The sequence below is a fragment of the Ostrea edulis genome, chromosome 4 (genome assembly GCF_947568905.1).
Source record: "Ostrea edulis chromosome 4, xbOstEdul1.1, whole genome shotgun sequence".
NCBI classification, from domain to species: Eukaryota; Metazoa; Mollusca; class Bivalvia; order Ostreida; family Ostreidae; genus Ostrea; species Ostrea edulis.
Window position 1 is genome coordinate 75,447,835 of NC_079167.1, and position 25,601 is coordinate 75,473,435.

The following is a 25,601-nucleotide window of genomic DNA, read 5'->3' on the forward strand; positions in this document are numbered from 1 at the left end:
ATTTTGTAACCTTGACCTATTTTCTTTAAAAACCTTACCAAATCAACATCTCTTGAACTATTTAAGGTGAAGCTTTTTCATTTTGTATATAGATTTTTTGGGGCATGACCTTGATGTACTTCAGTGTTTGACCTTGTGACCTTGACCTTAAAGTTTGACCTACTTTCACTAAAAATCCTACCTATTATGCAATATCTCCTGAACTATTTAAGTTGGAACTTTCATATTCTGCATGTAGATTTCTGAAGTCAAGGCCTTCATATCATACCATAATCTATTACCTTGTGACCTTGATCTTATCCAGATTGCAGCAAGATCATGTTAGTCATATTGGTGTTGAGGCATCTCTGTGTTATATGAATTCAATTTCAATTAGGCCAAGTAAAATTAATTAGTAGATTATGATTCCCGCCCGCCCCTCGAAAATCGCCCCACCCCGTTTTTTTTTATTTTTCAAAATTACGATTTCCGGATATTTTTATGTCCGGTCTGGTATCGTAAACGTACTTTGTTTCACTTTGCCTTTTAGAAACCCAAATACACATGTAATTATGATTTATAAAGCCTTTTCTCAATGAGAGAAGGCATTTTCGAGGTCAAGAATACCATGGCGAAAAATAAAAAATAAAATCCTCCCACCCGCCCCATTTTTTTGTGAAGTTTGAATGATAATCTACTAATTAATTTTACTTGGCCTTATGTTGTGATTCTTTAGGACTAGGTTGGGGCCGCAATATAGGGTAAAAAAAATTCATGGGAATCACAAAAGCTGAACAATGGCAGGGTCAAAGTGACTCAGATGAGCGATGTGGCCCATGGGTCTCTTGTCAGGATGTGGTGTTCTACAGTAATTTCAACAAATTTCTTTTTCATTTTGCTGAAACAAGAGTTATCCCTGCTTGAAAATTTAAAAAAAAAAACACTAGTTAACTCTGACCCTGTTCTCTTCCCTCCTCAACAGCAACCCCCTCTCCCTCATTCATAAAAACAGTTCATTTTTACTTGAAATGGTCCTCACAAATGCACAGGGGGGGGGGGGGGGGGGGGGGGGAAGAAGGCCTTATATCAAAACTTTTCCTGCAGTTGATTTTTATCACAAAAAAGTGAATTTCAACCCTGATTTTGCCTAATGTAGAATAACTATTCAAAAACATTTGTTCCCAACATTAGAAAATTACATTGTGATTGAAAAGTTTTGCAAACATTCATACAAGATAAACATTTCATTTTACATCCTTCTGGAACAGAAACCACTGTTCGGGTAGTGCAGAGGTAGTGCTCTCGCTTCTCACTGCTACGACCCGAGTTTGATCCCCGTGATCAGCAGTGGTTGTATGTGAGAGGGTATGGCGGGCGCCCATTTGGACACGTGGGTTTCTTCCGGGTACTCCGGTTTCCCCCCTAGCACAAACATCCATGTATCAAAGGACTCCATTGGAAATAAGCTTTCAAGCTTTTATGGCTTATCTTTGGTATTTATGTATGTTTGTATGTATGTATATACCGAATATTAAACATTTTTTTATTTTATAGAAATTGCCATTATGAGGTTTTGATGCGAGACTTTTTGCTTTGGTATTCACTTTGTGTTTACATTTATCCATTTCTGTACCAAATACGTACATAAATCAAAATACTGAACACATGTATATATATAAATACCATTTGGTGATCATGTATCAAATCCGTTACCATGGTTATGGAAGAATTCCAGATACATGACTACAAGGTCTGTAGATATTACATAGAGTCATAAAACAAAACAGTGAATTCAGTTCTCATATTCTGTTTAAAAATGGAATTAGATGGGAATAAAAACAAAATTTGTCTCATGTTATTAGGAGCTGATTTAAAAATTTAAAACTGACATCAGAAGTGTTTGATAACGCACTTTCCCTGTTTGTATTTTGTGTGTGTATTCTAATCTCTGCAATACATTCAAGTACATGTACATTTTTATAGGTGGAATAAATTTGTGTGCTCTCACTTGTCTATCAAGTTCAATATAGTGTTTCAAGAAGGAAAAGTAAGGTGTATCGAATGGCACATGCTTGTATATACCTACATCTCAACCTTGTACACAATGCCAGTCACTTACACGCCATAAAACAAGGATTACTATGGATATTTATAAAGAGATTGATTTGCATTTCATGACCAGATGAAAACTGGGTGTAATCTAACTGCAAATTGTGTTTCATACATGTCATGCACAATAAAGGTTTATTTCCAGTCAAAGCACTGAAAGGAGCTCAAGCGGTACAATGTAAATTTTAGATTTCAACTGATCCTTTCAATCGCTCATTGAACCAAACAACCTTGTTGCAGCACAGTCGTAATGGAAAATCTTGGATGGTGATGTAAATTGCTAATTGATATTGGACAAAATGTTGGCTACAGAAGAAAAAACCAAAGATGCGAAGTTAAAAAAAAATCTATGTTCGGATTCAAATTAGTATTCAGCATGCAATAATAACAAGTCACGTTCAAGGTGTTCATTATAGATATACCTGTATGTGGAATTGAAGGTGTAAAATAGGTGAGGAAATATCAAAGTTATCTGTGTGGGATATCAACAGGAGAACAGAAATATAGCCCTATTGGAAGGGCTGTGGATTATCCAATATTAATGACATAGTTGTGAACTTGCTTATCTCGCGCAGACCGTATTAGGTCGGGGTGCTAAATCTAATTGGGACCATGGTAGTTTTCCTTGGATGATGAGTATGTATAAATTTTGTCTCTTTAATGGTGAAACTATGAAACATTTGTAGGAGAGCATTTATGTAACCATGTTAAATTTGTTAACTAAAGAGCTTACGTTATAGATTGTTTTCTCACCTGAACTAAAAACTCGAGTCACGATTCATGAAATTTACTGAAAGGTATTCTGTCTAGCTGAACTTCATTTATTCTGAAATGCAAATCAAAAGGTACTTATGATATCTGCATTTGAGAATTTACCTTTGGAACAATTTTATTTGTTGCTTGTCAATAGTTTCAGAATCTAATTTGTTGCGTTCAAGCAGTTAGAGGTAATGTTTGCTACAAAAAGTAATTAGGGAATTTGCAGAAAATGGAAACCAGTACATAGGAGTCCCTTGATATTGTTGATAGGGAGATGTATATCTTGATTAACAGGAAGGTTGTAAGATAGTTCAACATCAATAATAAAATTTGAAATTGGAATTACAACAGACATTTCTTTTTATGGTTTTCCACTGTTCATGTATGTATTTCAGCAATGTTTGGTCATTTTTGCTTCTCTCTCTCTCACTGCTCTTTCTCTCTCTCTTGCTGCTCTCTTTCTCTCTCTTGCTGCTCTCTCTCTCTCTCTCTCTCTCTCTCTCTCTCTCTCTCTCTCTCTCTCTCTCTCACAAACACACATTTATTATTTAAAAACTATTCGATACATTTTTTTTTTAGATTTTACTTTGACAGTTAACTTGTACCTAGGCCATCTTTATACAAAGGTTGAATTTTTGCAGCATAATAAACAGAGATTTTATGTGAAATCAATAACAGAAGTGATAGCAGAAATTTGCCCTCGGAAATATAAATATTTTGTCTAAGAGGCCGTCATTAATAAACCGTGGTATCTCCAAAGTGGATCATATGCACTTCTTACTAGGATTTCATAGGTAGACTCGGGACAGAAATACATGAGATAAAACAAATCAATAGTATAAATGAATTAGGGCTGGAGTTGGTGATTTGTCAGTGTATGGTCTCATCTTGTGACGTAGTGTTTCGGAAAGGGTGCACACGATAGGAGATTAAAGAGTTATACCACCACAAACTGCAATTTAGGATATGAAAGACTATGCTGTTTAACTCGTTTAACTGTAAGAAATTATTATCTTTAAAAATATGTATAAGAAATGGAATGTATAGGTAATAAAAGCAGGTTTCCGATGACTATGTTTATGTTGTGTTTGGTTGTATTTATTTTTGTTGAAGTCTAGTGGTTGTTTGTTATCTCTGTGGTTAAATTTATATCTCATGTGTCTCATCAAATGAAATATTAACTGTGAAGAGAATTACAAGCACAATGAATAATTAATGACAAGGAAGATAAATGTGAGAGTGTGAATTGGCTTTGTTTCAGATGAGGCTCCTAAGGAGATTCTGGCTCGTGGACCAGAAGCAGTGCATGCTTACGAGGAGGCGTGCATATCTGGTAAACAACCAGTATACAGAACCAGATTAATGCTGGTGGGCCAGGATCGGGTGGGCAAAACCAGTCTGAAGAGGGCCTTAACCAGACAAAAGTATGTATAACAGGAAATCCAAATAGATATGTCGAGGAAAACTTAAAAAGGGTGTTGACAGGGGATTCTTGCTCCTCCTAGATACCTGATCCCACCTATGGTATATCCAGGGGTCCGTGTTTGCCCAACTATCTATTCTGTATTGCTTATAGGAGTTCTGAGATTGATCACTGTTCGTTATCTTCACCTTACATGTTTTTATATTACGGAGAGCAAGATAGATGGTGCTTTAGTGTCTACATGCATGGTAGCATCAACTGAGCTTTTTGTATTCAAGGTAAAATCAGAGAAATAAAAATCTAATTTTACATTGAAAATTTAGAACTGTTTGTACACTACTTACATTTTATGAGACTTTATTTTTAAATCTGTGATTTTGCCGTGACAGATTCTTCAGCAAGACATTAAATTAAAGGGAGTGGTCATTTCTTAACTATGTATATGTATGTATTCTTTTTGATGAAAACCGTATTTTTGCATGAAGGCACCCTTGTGAATTCTTGTAAATAAGAAATAATTTACAGTGATGTCCCTTAACTTTGGTATAGACTTATTGTCTTGAAGGAAATGTCTAATCACTGTAATACTTCCTGTGCTGAAGGTAAATAATGAGAGAGAGTACACGTCATTATGATGGTAATGAAATTCCACTTGAGGGTGGATAGGTTGCTTTGTTTACCTTGCTCTTGTCATCGATGATTCGTTTTGCAGTATTTATTCGGGCACTTGGGAAGTAGGGGGGAGAAGGTCTTGAATACAACTTGTAGAATAGTCCGAAATATCTGACGTTTTCCTGGCTTTTTTATGATTTTGATATTTACCATTTCCTGGCACGGTAAATTTCAATATCATAAATCATAAAAAAGGCCAGGAAAACATCAGATATTTCAGACTACTTGTAGAATTGAGTTTATTGATATAGATTCTTGAGTCAGATAAATAGATAAATGTTTAAATAGTATAATGAACTATGCTAAAAATTGACATTTCAAAAAGTCAGAAGAGTAAAATACAATTTTGTCTATTCTCATGACCATTTTCAACAGCTTAACGTACATGATAGGTCAGCCTGACAGATCATTCCACTAGTGTGTCACATGTTGGGTGGTGATGTAAATGGGGCCGGGAGCCAGCTTTAGGAGTGTAATCTGCTCGGCCTTTGACAGTATGTTATGCCCTTATTGGCTGTTAGAATGGTTGAAAACCACATAGATTTATGGGAATCTATGTTTGATGAGTGGTTTTCGATTTAATTTTCTTCATTCTATTGGGTTGTACGTAGGTTAAGTTGACTTCATTCCTGTAGCTAATGCTATTTAACAATTTGTTGGAGCAATATTGTTACAACAATGTCTTCGAAATGTGTGAATTGTGAAGTCATGTGTGGCAACATGTCACACACTAGTAAACCATATGATAAAAAAAATTGCATACTGAGTATCAGAGATTTTACATTTTATTTTCAAACCAGAGCAAAAATGTCTTGGGTGTCAGTCTTTTAAAGTCGTCAGTGGAATGAATTGTTATACATTCATTTACAGTCTGTTGTGTTTGTGAATGGGGTAATTTATAAGAAAAACACATCGAGCAATGCGTGAAAAATTTTTCATGGACCCTCTGTATTTCCTTATCACGTATTACCCGTTATCGCTGGCCAAAAAGCGTATTTTGAAAAATGGATATTTGGACATTGTGTTTTGATATGCATTGCCTTTAATTGTATATAAAAATAACATGTCCATTTGAATGACAAGGTTTTAAAAATCTTCAATGCTTAGCAATGAATTGAATTTTCACCATCTTAGCAAGAAAGAGTTACTATTCTTGTATATTTGAGAGTTCCTTTACTTACAATACTCATGTAATTAATGTAAAAATATCTCGTAAAGAATATTTGAAAATTTTATAACATGATTAAAATAATTTCATCAATAATCATGCTTCATTTTAAAAACAATACATGAACAAGACATATACACGGCATTTCAAAACCTTGTCCAATATCAGTATTAGTGCACGTACTGCATGGCTGTTTCCTGGTAGGTGAGCCGTCATTAACTGGACCAGGGTCAACAAGAATTTCAGCCTTTGCAGCCAAAATATCACCTTTGTCCTCCTTTTTATGGACTCTTCCCATAAGACGGTAAAATGATTGGCAATTTCCTGTTGTGTAGAATTTGGATGGTTTCTGTGGTACATAATAATTTTGCTTATTTTCTTCAAAGTTGAACAGAAACCTGTTTCGAGGCAAAGCCATAGCTAAACTGCAATATTTTTCTATGATGTAAAACGCAAGACTACAGTTCATATCAAGTAATTTTCTTGTTATGTAATACAGCAATTATTGGGATCCTGTCTGCCCAGGTGTACTCTGGAAGTCGATAATGACCAATTTACCACTTCACTGACCATGTACACCAGTGTCGGTTTATCAAGATAATTAACAATTTGAAATAGACTTTTGTAATTAAACGTGGTGGCAAATGGCAATTGCAAATTTGGCATTTTAATGAGAATTTTAAGTAATAGGAAAAACGTTCTTAGAAAAATTTGACATTATAACGATAATGGCAATGATGAATTGAGTGGCTGTAATTTGGGAGTTAACTATACCTCTTAATTAAAATATTGAAAGCAAAATGTAATGCATATTAAAAAAAACCCACAGCAGTTTACCCAGTCAGAAAGAAAAGGCATACCATATCATTGTGAAGAGTCAAATTCGTGATAATTTATATGTATAAATGACATCATATTATTAATATAAACGATATGATACACTATATAGTGTCAGGGATGAAATGAATTTGATCATGTAACATGATGGGTAACTAATAGTGTGAATACCTCTAGAACATGATACTGCATTAAAAATAAAGCAATTAATATTCATGTCACTAGATGTGTGATATTGATATCAATGACGCCCTGCATAGATAAGGCTTAAAAGCTATTATACTGTCAGTAGTAAGGAATCTGCCACGTGGCAGTGTGTGTCAGTAGTAAGGAATCTGTCACGTGGCAGTGTGTGTCAGTAGTAAGGAATCTGTCAGGTGGCAGTGTGTGTCAGTAGTAAGGAATCTGTCACGTGGCAGTGTGTGTCAGTAGTAAGGAATCTGTCACGTGGCAGTGTGTCAGTAGTAAGGAATCTGTCACGTGGCAGTGTGTCAGTAGTAAGGAATCTGTCACGTGGCAGTGTGTCAGTAGTAAGGAATCTGTCACGTGGCAGTGTGTGTCAGTAGTAAGGAATCTGTCACGTGGCAGTGTGTCAGTAGTAAGGAATCTGTCATGTGGCAGTGTGTCAGTCGTAAGGAATCTGTCACGTGGCAGTGTGTGTCAGTAGTAAGGAATCTGTCACGTGGCAGTGTGTCAGTAGTAAGGAATCTGTCACATGGCAGTGTGTGTCAGTAGTAAGGAATCTGTCACGTGGCAGTGTGTCAGTAGTAAGGAATCTGTCACGTGGCAGTGTGTGTCAGTAGTAAGGAATCTGTCACGTGGCAGTGTGTGTCAGTAGTAAGGAATCTGTCACGTGTCAGTGTGTGTCAGTAGTAAGGAATCTGTCACAGGGCAGTGTGTCAGTAGTAAGGAATCTGTCACGTGGCAGTGTGTGTCAGTAGTAAGGAATCTGTCACGTGGCAGTGTGTGTCAGTAGTAAGGAATCTGTCACGTAGTAAGGAATCTGTCACGTGGCAGTGTGTGTCAGTAGTAAGGAATCTGTCACATGGCAGTGTGTGTCAGTAGTAAGGAATCTGTCACGTGGCAGTGTGTGTCAGTAGTAAGGAATCTGTCACGTGGCAGTGTGTGTCAGTAGTAAGGAATCTGTCACGTGGCAGTGTGTGTCAGTAGTAAGGAATCTGTCACGTGGCAGTGTGTGTCAGTAGTAAGGAATCTGTCACGTGGCAGTGTGTGTCAGTAGTAAGGAATCTGTCACGTGGCAGTGTGTGAGCAGTAGGGAAGAAGACCAGATTTATGGTAAAGAGATCGTCTTGGAAATTGATTGACAGTGGGCTCATAAAATGAGAATTAACGTGGAATGCAAGAGCAAATTGGAACCTGATTCATTCTGGCTAACTTAGTGCTTCTAATTTAATAGGGGCCTTTTTTCTTTGATATTCTGTATTTAGCATCTTTCTTTTCTTTTTTTATTTTTGTATTAGAATTTTTAGAGGATATTTGGTGAAAATCTATGCTAAGAAGATTTTTTTTTACCAAGCAATGTTTTTTTTTTTAAATCATAATTCACTTATATAATTATATATTATATAATTAAAGAGGTACTCTACATCATCATAATGGCTGACTTCTTTTTAAAACATGGATGAAAATATGAATATCAGCAATATTTGCCTATTTATTTAAAAATTCATTGCCTAGCTGAGTAGCTCAGTAGGTTAGCACGTCGACTACTGAACTGTAGATTGCGGGTTCGAGTACAGCAGGGGTTTTAAAATTTTTGCAAATTCCTTTCTACTAAGTCTGCATTTTTGGACTAAAGGGAGTAAATTTGAAAATTTTCAATTTCAAAATATTGTTGTACATAGCCTCCAGTTTTCATCCATATCAAATTTCTCTGGTGTAGCATACCTCTTTAAATATTTCAAATATTTTTAAAACTTGAATCCCAAAATGCAAACATCAGATAGATGCAGACTTACCTCCCCTGAATGTGACATTTCACCCCGTTCATTAATTACCTCCCTCTGTAGGTGATATTTCACCCCTGTTTGTTAGTTACCTCCCTCTGTAGGTGATATTTCACCCCTGTTCATTAGTTACCTCCCTCTGTAGGTGACATTTCACCCCTGTTTGTTAGTTACCTTCCTCTGTAGGTGATATTTCACCCCTGTTCATTAATTACCTCCCCATGAATGTGATATTTCACCCCTGTTCATTAATTACCTCCCTCTGTAGGTGATATTTCACCCCTGTTCATTAGTTACCTCCCTCTGTAGGTGATATTTCACCCCTGTTCATTAGTTACCTCCCTCTGAAGGTGATATTTTGCCCCTGTTCATTAGTTACCTCCCTCTGTAGGTGATATTTCACCCCTGTTCATTAGTTACCCCCTCTGTAGGTGACATTTCACCCCTGTTCATTAGTTACCTCCCTCTGTAGGTGATATTTCACCCCTGTTTATTAGTTACCTCCCTCTGTAGGTGATATTTCACCCCTGTTTATTAGTTACCTCCCTCTGTAGGTGATATTTCACCCCTGTTCATTAGTTACCTTCCTCTGTAGGTGATATTTCACCCCTGTTCATTAGTTACCTCCCTCTGTAGGTGATATTTCACCCCTGTTCATTAATTACCCCCCTCTGTAGGTGATATTTCACCCCTGTTCATTAATTACCTCCCCATGAATGTGATATTTCACCCCTGTTCATTAGTTACCCCCTCTGTAGGTGACATTTCACCCCTGTTCATTAATTACCCCCCTCTGTAGGTGATATTTCACCCCTGTTCATTAATTACCTCCTCTGTAGGTGATATTTCACCCCTGTTCATTAGTTACCTTCCTCTGTAGGTGACATTTCACCCCTGTTCATTAATTACCCCCTCTGTAGGTGATATTTCACCCCTGTTCATTAGTTACCTCCCTCTGTAGGTGACATTTCACCCCTGTTCATTAGTTACCCCCTCTGTAGGTGACATTTCACCCCTGTTCATTAGTTACCCCCTCTGTAGGTGATATTTCACCCCTGTTCATTAGTTACCCCCTCTGTAGGTGACATTTCACCCCTGTTCATTAGTTACCCCCTCTGTAGGTGACATTTCACCCCTGTTCATTAATTACCCCCTCTGTAGGTGATATTTCACCCCTGTTCATTAGTTACCCCCTCTGTAGGTGACATTTCACCCCTGTTCATTAGTTACCCCCTCTGTAGGTGACATTTCACCCCTGTTCATTAATTACCCCCTCTGTAGGTGATATTTCACCCCTGTTCATTAATTACCCCCTCTGTAGGTGATATTTCACCCCTGTTTGTTAGTTTTCTGCAAAGTATCTCAAAGGTCTAATGGGAGAGATATTAACTTGATATGTTGAAGAAGAGTAGTTGTTTATTAAAGGAAGAATTGATCTTTGAAGACAAATTCCAGATATCAATATAGGAATGCGAGACAATTTTTGATTGAATCGGGTTAAGTAAAGTAATCCATTTTGGTAAGATGTGGACATTGACCTTGGTAGCTTAGCAGTTACAGAAACTGATGGTTTTTTTTTAGATCAATTTCAAGTTTGAGCTTTGATATTCCATGTCCTCTTTAAATTTTAAAAGAAAAGAGAAAAAACTTCTTAGGCTGCTTTCTTTTGATTTATTGTTTTCGGGATATAATACATTGTATGTAGACACAAAATATATTCTCATCATGAATTTCTAAAATTACAGACATAACAAAGATGAGGAAGGAACTGTTGGAATAGATTTATCCAATTCCTGTTCCTTCAGCAATCTCCATGATAAATGGCAGATGGCTATACAGAGCGAATATGAAAAAGAGGCTGAGACCCAAGAAGATCAGAAACAACTAGGATTTTTGGGTATTTTTATGATATGATTTTTTTTCTGAGTGTGACAGGATGTTGGCTTTGTGATAGAGATAATCGAGTGCACCTTATCTGATAATAAATACCAGAATTCTTACATGGTTACTCAGAAAAATTATGAATATATGGTATTTGATATTTGAAATTTCTAGACTTTAAGAGCAGATAAACATTAATAACTCTTGATTGATTAACGTAATACTCAATAATGGAGTGTTGAATCAAAGTGTGTAATATTTGTTTCTAGTGCTATGATGATTGTACTTAATCTCTGTGCTGTTTGATAGCCATTGTTTCTAGTGCTATTGGGAGACAATGGTACTTAATCTCTGTGCTGTTTGATAGCCATTGTTTATAGTGCTATTGGGAGACAATGGTACTTAATCTCTGTGCTGTTTGATAGCCATTGTTTCTAGTGCTATTGGGAGACAATGGTACTTAATCTCTGTGCTGTTTGATAGCCATTGTTTCTAGTGCTATTGGGAGACAATGGTACTTAATCTCTGTGCTGTTTGATAGCCATTGTTTATAGTGCTATTGGGAGACAATGGTACTTAATCTCTGTGCTGTTTGATAGCCATTGAGACATTTCTATAGTGATGTACATGAACCAATCAAAATGCCCAGAACCAAGCTGAAAAGTTTTAAATCATGTTTTTGAAAACAAAAGTTTGCATGTATACTGAAGTGTCCCTTTATTGTTCCTGGATAAATTGCCATTGATATCCTCCTCCAAAGATTGTAAATCAATTTCTGATCAAAGAAAGTAATAATTTAAGACAACATTGAAACACTGTTATATGATTGTAATGGTTACTTTCATACCAGCTAATGGTTTGTGTATTATTATAACTATCATTCCGTGTATAATTGCCCATGTCTATAGATCTTGTGTCACAGTGTAACTGATGGTTCTCGATTCATCTGACAAGTGTAGGATATTACAGATAATTTACTTAGATGGATGTTTCATTTCTTTATAAAGGTAGGGAATGCTTCGAGTGGAATTAATGACATTGAAGTATAGACTGATCATAGTCAAATGAATGACAAGCACTTCCTGATTATATGCATTGGGAACCAAATTGTACAGAAGGCTTTACTTTAGGCGTATTTCTTTTTCTTCTACAGGGGGTGTGGCGGGCTTGGAGGAAGAGTATCACAAAGCATTGGCAGAGAATATTGTCAAGGAATTAAATCAGCCAAAATTTAGAAAAGAGTCCTCAATCAGGGGACGGGCACCAAGCAGGGACAGTTCCAAGTCTGCAAAAAGGGTACCAGTTAAATGAATTATCACAATTAAATGAAGTTGATTGTTGTGATGTACATCCCATGGCATCATTTAATAATGATTTAGATGGAAGTAAAGTAAACTGCTTAAAATAATTAAGGGGGGGGGGGTCAAAGTCATCTTCACAAGTCAAGGGTTATTGATTCGTTACCTCGCACTAACCCTTGACATCAGTCGCTATTTAAAAGTTGGGCTCGAGAAGAAGCATATGATTGGTTTGCAGCCTGAAGCTGCAAACCAATCAGACAACGGATTTTATAATCGGTCGAAAACAAAACTAAACAGTAAACACGCATGGCAACGGCATTATGGTGTAGAATTTGTGGCCAGTTAGTACAAGACAGATACCGTCGATTGATTTTCGGGAGTTTGCTTTGGTTGAAGAAACAATTAGACAAGGTTTTGGGGTATGAGTCGAATGAAAATGGATTTGTCGACCATGTTTTAACAAATTAAACAAATTGTCCAAAATAATGGGAACAACTTCGTAAGGTAGTGATTTACCACTGCCGGTTTTAGTCCCAATAAAAACATCTTTTCCTTCTCTGATACATTATATCAAAAGCTTTTAGTTTTCAGTCAAATGATCGATTTGATGTTTTTCACATATCTTTTCGTCAACGGACGTCATTTTTTACTTTCTGTTTATTCCCTTACCAAACTTTCATCTGAAACAAGAAATCCCATTGGCTGATTAATTTTAGCGTATTGCGTCATCCTTCTTCTCGAGCCCAACTTTTAAATAGCGACTGATGTCAAGGGTTAGTGCGAGGTAACGAATCAATAACCCTTGACTTGTGAAGATGGGTCAAAGTAGGCCCACACTTTATGCAGTATATATACTCCTATTTGTATGCAGTATTATGTTAAAAATTTATATTCAAAGATCACAAACCAGGTACAGTTACAAAATTGACTAGAGAAACACCCAACTATCCAGGTAACTGCCATACATTGTAATGAAATTACCAGATTAATGAAACCTATCCCCAAGTCATTTGAGGTACCTTAGAAAACAAAGTAGTTATACATTTCATTGTAAAACTGAGTTGATTGAAATTGTACAGATTTTCAACAACAACAACAACAAAAAAGAACTTATCCCCCAGTCAAAACTTTGGGGAGGTAGGTCATCATTTTAGATTTAAGGTAAACAATATCAAATATTTGTCGTATTAATATTTATGAACCTTGGCTGATTTAGATCCATCCTTTGTCATTTCATGGTTAATTATGTCTGAGTTTGAGAATGAAATTATTCCCAAAAGAGCATTAAACAATCTGTTGATTAGTGAATAAATAATTTTTACAGTCATATGATTTGGAGAGTTTAAAGTCTAGTTCATCTGTGCATGGTATGATAGCTCACATACCAGAGAAATTGTCCCACATTCCACCAGAAGTGTTTGTTGATGTACCCGAGCGAGTGGTACAACTTGTACAGGAGATGCTAGACCAGAACCGGGAACCAACTACCTCAAAGAACCAGCCAAAACTTTCCAAATCTTCATCATTCAGGTACACAATCAAGTGTGTTGTGCTGTTTGTTAAGATTGATTAATATCACAAGAGGAGGAAAAACCTTAGTCTCCTGTCATGTAATCAAAATATATTTTGCAATCTAATTTAAATTAGATCCTATGATCCGCTAATCTGCTATTGCTACACTAGGTGCTCTGTAAACTATCATAATTTACAAAATAGTGGTCTCCTCTGTATACCATTATATTCTTAATCAAATAAAAACAATGCAGGAAATATTAAAAGATTTAAAATGGTTAAAGACTGTCTTCAGTTGTGCTTGTTAAAGAGCCGTCTGGTAAACAAGGATAAATGTGTGTGATATTTTTAGAAGACAACTCAGTGCTGCAAAGCCACCGGCACCAGAAGTAACACCAACCACTTCACAGGAGCCAGACAAAAGGAGCATAGAGAAAAAAGTGGTACTGAATATCTGGGATTTCTCTGGGCAGTCTATCTACTATACAACTCACCAGGTAAGTGTACGTCTAGTCAATATAGAAGTGGATGAAAAAGCTGTTACATTCTATAAATACAGTTAAACTTCAGTATCTCTAACACCGATATCTCGAATACCATGGATATGTCGAATTGATTTGGAAGTCCCAAACAATTATTCGTTAAAGTAATTTACCCTCGGTATCTCGAATCCTTGGATATCTGGTAGTATTTTTTCGGGTCCCATCGAGTTCAAGATAACAAGGTTTGACTGTACTACGGTTGTATTTTTAGTACATGCATTTAAGATTTTTGATTTTAAGGAGACTGATACACATTTTCTTTACACTGATTGGTGTTACAGCTCTGTGAAGGCATTGGTACTTGTTTTCTTCTTTACAGGCATCTCTCTCCCCCCGTGCCGTGTATGTGATTGTATTCAATTTGTGCTTTTCTTTACAGGTGTTTCTCTCTCTCCCCCCCCCCCCCCCCCCCCTGTGCCGTGTATGTGATTGTATTCAATTTGTGCTTTTCTTTACAGGTGTTTCTCTCCCCCCCCCCCCCCCCCCCCCCCCCCCATTGTGCTGTGTTTGTGATTGTATTCAATTTGTACCTTTCTTTACAGGTGTTGCTGCCCCCCCCCCCCTCCCTTGTGCTGTGTTTGTGATTGTATTCAATTTGTGCTTTTCTTTACAGGTGTTTCTGTCCCCCCGTGCTGTGTATGTGATTGTATTCAATTTGTGCCATGATTTACACTCCACGAGACCACAGGTGAGCTCAGTGGCTTCTGTTTTGTAAATGGAAGCAAAATGCAAGACATTTTGTAATGGCTCCATAAAATTGTCATGAAACAAAAGCATACATTAGTTCACTGTTTTAATAATTACATCAACTGCTGTTTTCTAGCCACTTGATATTCCAGTTTTCTGAATTAAAATAATAATTTGAAGTTTCTTGACAAATGTCAGGGTTGCTCCACTTTTGGTTATTAACTTTTTGATTGCTCCACATTTGATTATTAATTCCATGGTTGCTCCATGTTTAATTATTAAGTTCTTGGTTGCTCCACTTTTGGTTTTTAATTTCATGGTTTCTCCACTTGGTTATTTAAAAGTTTTAGGTTGCTCCACATTTGGTTATTAATTTCATGCTTTCTCCACTTTTGATTATTCTTGATTGCTCCACATTACATTTTTGATTCCTTGGTTGCTTCGCGTTTGATTATTAATTCCTTGATTGTTCCACTTTTGGTTATCAATTTCATGGTTTCTCCACATTTGAGTATTAATTCCATGGTAGCTCCACATTTAATTTTTAAGTTCCCGGTTGCTCCACTTTTGCATGTTATCAATTTCATGGTTTCTCCACTTTTGCATGTTATTAATTTCATGGTTTCTCCAATTTTGGTTATAAATTTCATGGTTTCTCCACTCTTGGTTATTAATTTCATGGTTGCTCCACTTTTGGTTATTAACATATGTTGTGTTAAAAAAACAACTACAGATACCAGAGTATATATGATCATGCATGTACTTGTTCACTAGAGTGTACATATACATCTAATCCAAAATATGCTGATTTGTGATTGCTGTTTTACTTATTTGCACAATGAAAATTTAGCAGATTTTTCTAAATATTGATACCAAGGTGGATCTAGAGAGATGATTGTCAGGGGACATAACTATAGTGGATAGTGAGTGGTTTTTGTTAACCATTGAAATGACGTGATGCATTTAAGATATGTACTGAATTCAGAGCTCCTCCATGGAGGAATGGAGCACGGTGGAGTATGTGGACTACTGGCTGAGGACTATATATAGCCACACCTCCCAGAACAACACGAGCTCTGTCAGTAACAACCGCTTATCTCCCCCTATCTTAGTGGTGGGGACACACAGGAACAGCCTGTCATCGGATGAAGTGGAACAGAAGAGATTGGTGAGTGATGAGGAAAGAACGTTCGTATGGTGTATCAGATCTATTATCTGTTGAAGTGTGTTTTATGTTCAGAAAGTCTGTAGAAATCTTGTTGCTAAATTGTGCATATAAATGGAAAGGAGCAGATGCAAAAGTTGAACTGCTTTTTCTACAGGTTGAGGAGAAATTCGATGAGTTGCGGACATTTATGATGGACAAACCGTACACGAGACATCTGATTACTCCATTTATAGCCATTGAAAATGACATGGTGGAGGGAGAGGATGCCCAGGTACTGAAAGACATGCATCTCTGAAACAGTTGATTTTATTCCGATACGAGTAAACAAAATGTGTGCGATGTTTGTGTGATGTCACCCCCATAATACAACTTATATACTAAAAACTAATATCTTACAAAATGTAGATACATGCAATGGGAATATATACATGTGTAGGCCATTTATTATGGGGGATATATCGCACCAAACATCATACATGTTTATTCATTCCTTAAATGCCATATAAGTGGAATTTTTAGCGAGACACAAACCTGATTTCCCCATAAAAATGGATATATATATTTAGTGAGAACTAATTTTAATAACTTTATAATTCCAAGAAAGATAGCTATTTCCTATGATATGGAATAAATTTTAGCGATATTCAGTTTTAGCGATCTCAGCACTCTCGCTAATAGTGCCAAAATCCTCACTAAAACTTTTACTTATATGGATATACAAAGAAGGTTTCAAATTATAAAAAAAAGGTACCTGCATGTTTATTCTATTAAATCAATTTCTTGAATTTTTCGTTGGCAGATTGGGGAGCTAAGGAAACTGATAAAAGAGGCTGCCAGTGAAGAGCCTTACATGGGAGAACAGATGCCTATTTGTTGGCTGAAGTTTGAACAGGAGATTGCTAAACTTGTCGCCAAAGACACCACGCATGCTTCTCATGATCAGGTACCCCAAGAATATAAAAATACTAGCAGAACTTTTCACACAGTAGCAGTCTAACATTTCACGTCTTATAGAATATAAAAACACACGCAGTAGCTAACATTTCATGTCTTATACATGTTGGATTGTTCCCGTTTGTAGCTTTGATTTATTTTCAGATTCAAGAGCTTGCCAGAAATGTAGGCATCACCGATGAGAATGAGATTAAAATCATGGTGAATTTCTACCATGACCTTGGATTGCTGATACATTATGGGAGTTCTGGGACCATTGACAACGTTCTGAGAAATACTGTGGTTCTCCAGCCCCATTGGCTGGTCAACATGTTCCGAGCTGTAGTACTGGCCAGGCCCAAAAGTGAAAAGGCATGTCTTCTGTTGTCCATGATAAATTTTTAAACTGCCATGGCAGGATTGATTGTCCATCTGCAAATTCACTTGGAATTTCACTGTTACACTTTTCCTGAAATGTTTGTTTGACAGATAGTAAAGAATTCTTTAGAATGCGGACAGATTAAGTAAACTTTTTTGAGTGGTTATAATTAGGTATCCTTCCCTGAATTTGGATTCAATGAAATGAGACATTAAGAGTGCAGAAATGTACATGTATTTATGATATTAACTTTACATTGTTGTGAATATGAATACACCCATGTGTTAAAAAGGAAAGTACAGTTAAAACTGTCCAATCCAAACATATAATCTGTTTCACATTCCATTCCTACTCATTATTCCCAATTCTCTCTCTGTTTTTTTTTCCAATGTTCTTTATTCCGTGCAATCTGACAACCTATTTAATGTAAGGTGAAGATAACGAATCTCATAACTCCTATAAGCAATATAAAATAAAGAGTTGGGCAGACATGAATCCCTGGACATACCAGAGGTGGGATCAGGTGCCTAGGAGGACTAAGCATCCCTGTCAACTGATCACACCCACCGTGAGCCCTATATCTTAATTAGGTCAAGGGAGTAATCCATAGTCAAAATCAGTGTGCCAAGAACAGCCTAACAATCGGTACAATCTGATACAAAGTTTGTCTTGCATGTCAGATGAGGCAGGTTTCACCGTGATGCTCAAATTCATTGGAGGGTTCTATATTTCTCTCAGTGGAGTTTTAGTAAATTCATTGGAGGGTTCTATATTTCTTTCAGTGGAGTTTTAGTAAATTCATTGGAGGGTTCTATATTTCTCTCAGTAGAGTTTTAGTAAATTCATTGGAGGGTTTTATATTTCTTTCAGTGGAGTTTTAGTAAATTCATTGGAGGGTTCTATATTTCTTTCAGTGGAGTTTTAGTAAATTCGTTGGAGGGTTCTATATTTCTTTCAGTGGAGTTTTAGTAAAGACAAATGGAAAACCTTTCATTGGAGGGTTCTATATTTCTTTCAGTGGAGTTTTAGTAAATTCATTGGAGGGTTCTATATTTCTTTCAGTGGAGTTTTAGTAAATTCATTGGAGGGTTCTATATTTCTTTCAGTGGAGTTTTAGTAAAGACAAATGGAAAACCTTTGAGGGTTCTATATTTCTTTCAGTGGAGTTTTAGTAAATTCATTGGAGGGTTCTATATTTCTTTCAGTGGAGTTTTAGTAAAGACAAATGGAAAACCTTTGAGCAGAAGGGGATTCTGGAGGATTCATTAGTGGATGACATCTGGAAGAAAGCGAACATGCAAAAGACAGTTCTCTTGGGTTTGATGGAGAAATTTGATCTTCTCTGTCCTGCTCACACACAGGTGAGTTGTCCACTAAACTTGTTGACATTGACCTGTAAATTGATATTTAAAGAATGAATGAACATGAATATCTGATACAGACTACAACCAATGGAAATTGTATTCATAGCGATGCATGTGATCTTGTAAGAAATTTGGTGATTTTCCATTTATCTAGGCCAATCAGAGACCTAAGTATTATTTTGTGCCATCGAGAGTGACCAGTGAGAATGACTCGGATAAACGTTTATATGGTGACAATGGAAGTAACGCAGTCTTCTACATCAACTTCGCTGGATTTCTGCCTGGTGTGAAAATTTGTAACATCAACATCAATTATTTTCATCAATTTCAGATGTGATTGACCATTTCAAGAATGGACTTTAATTTTTTTTTAAATTAAATTTCTTTCAGACGGACTGTTTTATAGAATTGTTACACGAACAACAAAATGGTGCATTGAGGGCAGTGGGAAGGAGCCCTACAGCTTGTTGAAAACTCAAGCAAGATTTTTCTTGGATGATGAGCATGACTTTGTGATAGAAATGGCTCCTCGAAAATTTCACAGGATAAAGGTAAACACTATTATAGAGGTGTATTTCTAGCACAGCCACATTTTATAGGAATGCAATCGGTTATCGTCTTGTAATTTCTTGGTTTTTGTGTAGATGGTTGTGATTAGAGTCAGTGATTGTTCGGAAACAAACGATGATGAAACTGCCAATATGTCTCCCAAACCAAACGCTTGTGCCAAAGTAAGTATTTTCATTTATTTCCGAATGCAGACATTTTTTTTGGGCATTACTCTACAGATTTTGGATTTACTGAAAAATGTTACGTTATTTTTCTTAAAATTGTCCACCTGTTTTCACTTCTACAAAGTCCATTGCTTTTGTATGAGAGTCTTGTATTACTGGGGAATCGTCAGAATTCGTGGTGGCTCAATTTTCGTGGAATACGTGGGTACCCCTCACCCACGAATTTACATTCTCAATGAATAAAGAATCATAATTACATCCCATAGTTATCTTTTTTACAAATATATAAATCCACAAAATTACGTCCCCACGAACCCGTAAAAATTCAGCAATCCACAAAAATTGGCCCCCACAAATTTAAATGATTCTACAGTATCTTTAACAGCATATGGACTTTTAAGTTAATTTTTTCCAGTTAAGAAATTTCCTAGAGAGTAGTCTGTTGGAACTGAAGGAGTCGTGGATGAGACGACTGTCTTACTTCACTTGTGTGGAATGTCCTTGTGGGCGGCCATGTTATCTCCATGGTGATGACATGTGCAAGGAGGAGGGATGTTTGCATTTCTTAGATTTAGATGAATGCTTGGCAAACAGGGTATGCCATTTGTTTTTATTTATACATAGAATGAATAGATGATCTGTTTTTCAAGAAAAGAGATTTATTTTGTGAAATTTTTAAGGTAGTTTTTATTTTACATATGTATCGTTACAGATTGTATGTTGTGAGCACAGACGAGTGAAAACTACATCTATTAAGCAATGGTTTCCTGAAACTCACTCTCCAGGTAAAAGGAGATATCTCTGATTAACTGAGAAAATCAGGAAATTGGTGCACAATATAAAAAAGCCGAGAATTCTAATGCTTCATAATTCTTTTATTATACCCCCCGCAACAAGTTGTGGGGGGGGGTATACTGGAATCGGGTTGTCCGTCTGTCTGTCCGTCCGTCTGTCCGTCCGTCTGTAGACGCAATGGTTTCCGGACTCTAAAGCATTATCCTTTCCACCTACCGTCACCATATCATACATATGGACTACCCATGGGATGAAGATGTTCCCTATTGATTTTGGGGTCAAAAGGTCAAAGGTCAAGTGCACTGGACATCGAAGTAGCAATATGGTTTCCGGGCTCTAAAGCGTTATCCTTTCCACCTACCGTCACCATATCATACATATGGACTACCCATGGGATGAAGATGTTCCCTATTGATTTTGGGGTCCAAAGGTCAAGTGCACTGGACATCGAAGTAGCAATATGGTTTCCGGGCTCTAAAGCGTTATCCTTTCCACCTACAGTCACCATATCATACATATGGACTACCCATGGGATGAAGATGTTCCCTATTGATTTTGGGGTCAAAAGGTCAAAGGTCACGCGCACTGGACATCGAAGTAGCAATATGGTTTCCGGGCTCTAAAGCGTTATCCTTTCCACCTACAGTCACCATATCATACATATGGACTACCCATGGGATGAAGATGTTCCCTATTGATTTTGGGGTCCAAAGGTCAAGTGCACTGGACATCGAAGTAGCAATATGGTTTCCGGGCTCTAAAGCGTTATCCTTTCCACCTACAGTCACCATATCATACATATGGACTACCCATGGGATGAAGATGTTCCCTATTGATTTTGGGGTCAAAAGGTCAAAGGTCACGCGCACTGGACATCGAAGTAGCAATATGGTTCGGTTTGTCATGCCATTTGTTTTTTACACTCAGAAAAGAGGTAGTTTATACCTATTACCAACACCCTTTGGGAGATTGGGGTAAGCGGGGGGTATTCTTAGTGAGCATTGCTCACAGTACCTCTTGTTTTAACAGTTTTTGAAGGTCAGATCTTGCCTGCCATTGACCTTGAGTAATCTTATGATAATTCTTTTATTTTAACAGTTTTTGAAGGTCAGATCTTGCCTGCCATTGACCTTGAGGAATCTTATGGAAACATTGAAAAACTTGGCACCTCATTGCCTGTGTGGGTCAAAGGTGCCGCAAAGCTACTCAATGCAGGGGAGGAGAACCAGGACTGGCTGGCTCTGGCTAAATACATGGGTATGTGTAATCAGTGTAGGCAGGTCTGGCTAAATACATGGGTATGTTTAACCAGTTTAGGTAGGTCTGGCTAAATACATGGGTATGTTTAACCAGTGTAGGCAGGTCTGGCTAAATACATGGGTATGTTTAGATCAGTGTAGGCGGGTCTGGCTAAATAGATGGGTATGTTTAGATCAGTGTAGGCAGGTCTGGCTAAATACATGGGTATGTTTAGGCCAGGGTAGGCAGGTCTGGCTAAATACATAGGTATGTTTAATCAGTGTAGGCAGGTCTGGCTAAATACATGGGTATGTTTAACCAGTGTGGGCGGGTCTGGCTAAATACATGGGTATGTTTAGACCAGGGTAGGCGGGTCTGGCTAAATACATGGGTATGTTTAATCAGTGTAGATGGCTCTGGCTAAATACATGGGTATGTTTAGTCCAGTGAAGGCAATGATTTGTTTTGTAGAATGTGTGATGGATGAGGGTAGGGAATATGACAACAGATATTCATGAACAAGGATTGGTTTTAAGGTGTCTGAAATATTTGGCGGATTTTTCCCAGAAAAACATTTCAAAATGTTGACGCTCCATTTTATAATTGTTTTCTTATCCTACACTGTAATAATTGCCTTAGATTTATGCTATTACCTGGAAACGAAAATTTTGGCTCTTAAATGTTTATGACTGTCCTCATCTGCCAAAAAGACAAACATTTCTAGCAAAACAACCGATGTTTGGTATTTTTAAAGTATTGCATCTACTAAATGATTTCTCCATTCCTGTATTTTATGAATTACTATGCATGAAAAATATCAGGGGAAAAAATTCATATAGACCCAAATTAATTCTGAAAAATCCATTATCAGGTTACAAGGAGTCTCAGATAGAGAAATTTCTGGATGACCTTAACCCTGGTCTGGCCTTATTAACAGACTGGATCATCACCAGTGGTAACACGTCTCTCTCTGTGGACATGCTGATCACCTTCCTGGAGAAGATGAACAGGGACGACGTGGTGGAGATCATTGAGAAAGCGAATGGTGAGGGAGAGTAGTCGGGAGTTTGTGAGATCATTGAGAAAGCGAATGGTGAGGATGAATAGTTGGGAGTTTGTGAGATCATTGAGAAAGTGAATGGTGAGGATGAATAGTCGGGAGTTTGTGAGATCATTGAGAAAGAGAATGGTGAGGATGAATAGTTGGGAGTTTGTGAGATCATTGAGAAAGTGAATGGTGAGGATGAATAGTTGGGAGTTTGTGAGATCATTGAGAAAGTGAATGGTGAGGATGAATAGTCGAGAGTTTGTGAGATCATTGAGAAAGTGAATGGTGAGGATGAATAGTTGGGAGTTTGTGAGATCATTGAGAAAGTGAATGGTGAGGATGAATAGTTGGGAGTTTGTGAGATCATTGAGAAAGTGAATGGTGAGGATGAATAGTTGGGAGTTTGTGAGATCATTGAGAAAGTGAATGGTGAGGATGAATAGTCGAGAGTTTGTGAGATCATTGAGAAAGTGAATGGTGAGGATGAATAGTTGGGAGTTTGTGAGATCATTGAGAAAGTGAATGGTGAGGATGAATAGTTGGGAGTTTGTGAGATCATTGAGAAAGCGAATGGTGAGGATGAATAGTTGGGAGTTTGTGAGATCATTGAGAAAGCGAATGGTGAGGATGAATAGTTGGGAGTTTGTGAGATCATTGAGAAAGTGAATGGTGAGGATGAATAGTTGGGAGTTTGTGAGATCATTGAGAAAGTGAATGGTGAGGATGAATAGTTGGGAGTTTGTGAGATCATTGAGAAAGTGAATGGTGAGGATGAATAGTTGGGAGTTTGTGAGATCATTGAGAAAGTGAATGGTGAGGATGAATAGTGGAAGTTTGTTAGATCATTGAGAAAGCGAATGGTGAGGATGAATAGTTGGGAGTTTGTGAGATCATTGAGAAAGAAAATGGTAAGGGAGAATAGTGGAAGTTTGTTAGATCATTGAGAAAGCGAAAGGTGAGGATGAATAGTTGGGAGTTTGTGAGATCATTGAGAAAGTGAATGGTGAGGATGAATAGTTGGGAGTTTGTGAGATCATTGAGAAAGTGAATGGTGAGGATGAATAGTCGAGAGTTTGTGAGATCATTGAGAAAGTGAATGGTGAGGATGAATAGTTGGGAGTTTGTGAGATCATTGAGAAAGTGAATGGTGAGGATGAATAGTCGGGAGTAATGGTGAGGATGAATAGTCGAGAGTTTGTGAGATCATTGAGAAAGTGAATGGTGAGGATGAATAGTTGGGAGTTTGTGAGATCATTGAGAAAGTGAATGGTGAGGATGAATAGTCGGGAGTTTGTGAGATCATTGAGAAAGTGAATGGTGAGGATGAATAGTCGGGAGTTTGTGAGATCATTGAGAAAGTGAATGGTGAGGATGAATAGTCGGGAGTAATGGTGAGGATGAATAGTCGAGAGTTTGTGAGATCATTGAGAAAGTGAATGGTGAGGATGAATAGTTGGGAGTTTGTGAGATCATTGAGAAAGAGAATGGTGAGGATGAATAGTTGGGAGTTTGTGAGATCATTGAGAAAGTGAATGGTGAGGGAGAGTAGTCGGGAGTTTGTCAAGGGCAGCTAATCTGTACTACTTTTCCATGAACACCCATAGTACCTGACCTAGTTGCTAAAAATGCATATTTTCCTCTCCTTACAATACTTTTTTGATACTATAGTTTAGTATGGCAGAATTAGATATAGATATAATTTTTCTAGATGTGGATTTCCATTATTTTTATACCCCCCGCAACAAGTTGTGGGGGGGGGGGGGGGGGTATACTGGAATCGGGTTGTCCGTCTGTCTGTCTGTCTGTCTGTCCGTCTGTAGACGCAATGGTTTCCGGGCTCTAAAGCATTATCCTTTCCACCTATCGTCACCATATCATATATATGGACTACCCATGGGATGAAGATGTTCCCTATCGATTTTGGGGTCAAAAGGTCAAAGGTCAAGCGCAGTTGACATCGAAGTAGCAATATGGTTTCCGAGCTCTAAAGCGTTATCCTTTCCACCTACAGTCACCATATCATACATATGGACTACCCATGGGATGAAGATGTTCCCTATTGATTTTGGGGTCAAAAGGTCAAAGGTCAAGCGCACTGGACATTGAAGTAGCAATATGGTTTCCGGGCTCTAAAGCGTTATCCTTTCCACTTACAGTCACCATATCATACATATGGACTACCCATGGGATGAAGATGTTCCCTGTCGATTTTGGGGTCAAAAGGTCAAAGGTCACGTGCACTGGACATCGAAGTAGCAATATGGTTCGGTTTGTCATGCCATTTGTTTTTTACACCCAGAAAAGAGGTAGTTTATACCTATTACCAACACCCTTTGGGAGATTGGGGTAAGCGGGGGGTATTCTTAGTGAGCATTGCTCACAGTACCTCTTGTTTCTTTCTGATACTTTTTTGATACTATAGTTTAGTATGACAGAATTGATTTTAATTTTTTAAATGTGGATTTGCATTTTTTTATGATACTTTTTTAATACTACATGTATAGTTTAGTCTTACAAAATTGAATATAATTTTTTTAATGTGAATTTACATTTTTTTCTTTTCTTTATGATGCTTTTATATACTATAGTTTAATCTGACGGAATTAAATTTAAATTTTTAACGTGGATTTCCATGTCCTTTAAAAATAACTTTTACAACAACTTACTGTACTTGACAGACACCAACAAGGATCCACCCCAGCTTTTCATTAGTTACCAGTGGGACTCGCAGGACGACGTGAAGGCCCTCAGGGACAAGATGGAGAAGAGTGGCTTTTCTTGTTGGATGGACATTGGTCAGATGGGAGGTGGGGATTTTCTGAGTGCCAAAATTGACCAGGGAATTCGCAACTGTAAGGTATGGGGATGAACGGTTTAAAATGAATAGATCTCAATGATCAGCTGTAAGTTTGAATGAACTAACTATATTGAGATACAGTATTAAATTGTATGATTGATTTGAATAGTGAAGACGACATTAACTTTGTTGTATTTCATCATACCTGCAGATGAGTGGGATCTCTGTTGGTTTCCTGTAAAGATGTTTTAAGGAATAAATGTCTAGATTGTTCTTATTATCAGAATAAATGTCTAGATTGTTCTTA

At 37.3% G+C, this 25,601-nt stretch overlaps 1 protein-coding gene across 2 annotated transcripts in view; it reads left to right on the forward strand.

The window, feature by feature from the left end:
* The window catches only part of LOC125669862 (uncharacterized), a 39,930-nt gene that overhangs the window by 6,571 nt on the left and 7,758 nt on the right, over positions 1 to 25,601 (forward strand). The window contains exons 1-20 of one of the 2 annotated variants that reach the window (XM_056163807.1): positions 2,289 to 2,724; positions 4,109 to 4,271; positions 10,660 to 10,811; positions 11,949 to 12,091; positions 13,421 to 13,626; positions 13,961 to 14,105; positions 14,764 to 14,838; positions 15,823 to 16,005; positions 16,160 to 16,276; positions 16,805 to 16,948; positions 17,104 to 17,310; positions 18,523 to 18,678; positions 18,836 to 18,965; positions 19,072 to 19,232; positions 19,326 to 19,412; positions 19,831 to 20,010; positions 20,128 to 20,200; positions 21,309 to 21,467; positions 22,321 to 22,494; positions 25,176 to 25,354. In XM_056163807.1, the coding sequence (XP_056019782.1) occupies positions 2,718 to 2,724; positions 4,109 to 4,271; positions 10,660 to 10,811; positions 11,949 to 12,091; positions 13,421 to 13,626; positions 13,961 to 14,105; positions 14,764 to 14,838; positions 15,823 to 16,005; positions 16,160 to 16,276; positions 16,805 to 16,948; positions 17,104 to 17,310; positions 18,523 to 18,678; positions 18,836 to 18,965; positions 19,072 to 19,232; positions 19,326 to 19,412; positions 19,831 to 20,010; positions 20,128 to 20,200; positions 21,309 to 21,467; positions 22,321 to 22,494; positions 25,176 to 25,354 (2,841 nt within the window). In that variant the 5' untranslated portion in view covers positions 2,289 to 2,717. Of the gene's footprint in view, positions 1 to 2,288; positions 2,725 to 4,108; positions 4,272 to 10,659; positions 10,812 to 11,948; positions 12,092 to 13,420; positions 13,627 to 13,960; positions 14,106 to 14,763; positions 14,839 to 15,822; positions 16,006 to 16,159; positions 16,277 to 16,804; positions 16,949 to 17,103; positions 17,311 to 18,522; positions 18,679 to 18,835; positions 18,966 to 19,071; positions 19,233 to 19,325; positions 19,413 to 19,830; positions 20,011 to 20,127; positions 20,201 to 21,308; positions 21,468 to 22,320; positions 22,495 to 25,175; positions 25,355 to 25,601 lie in introns of those variants that run through there. The other variant, XM_056163806.1, reaches the window with a different exon arrangement.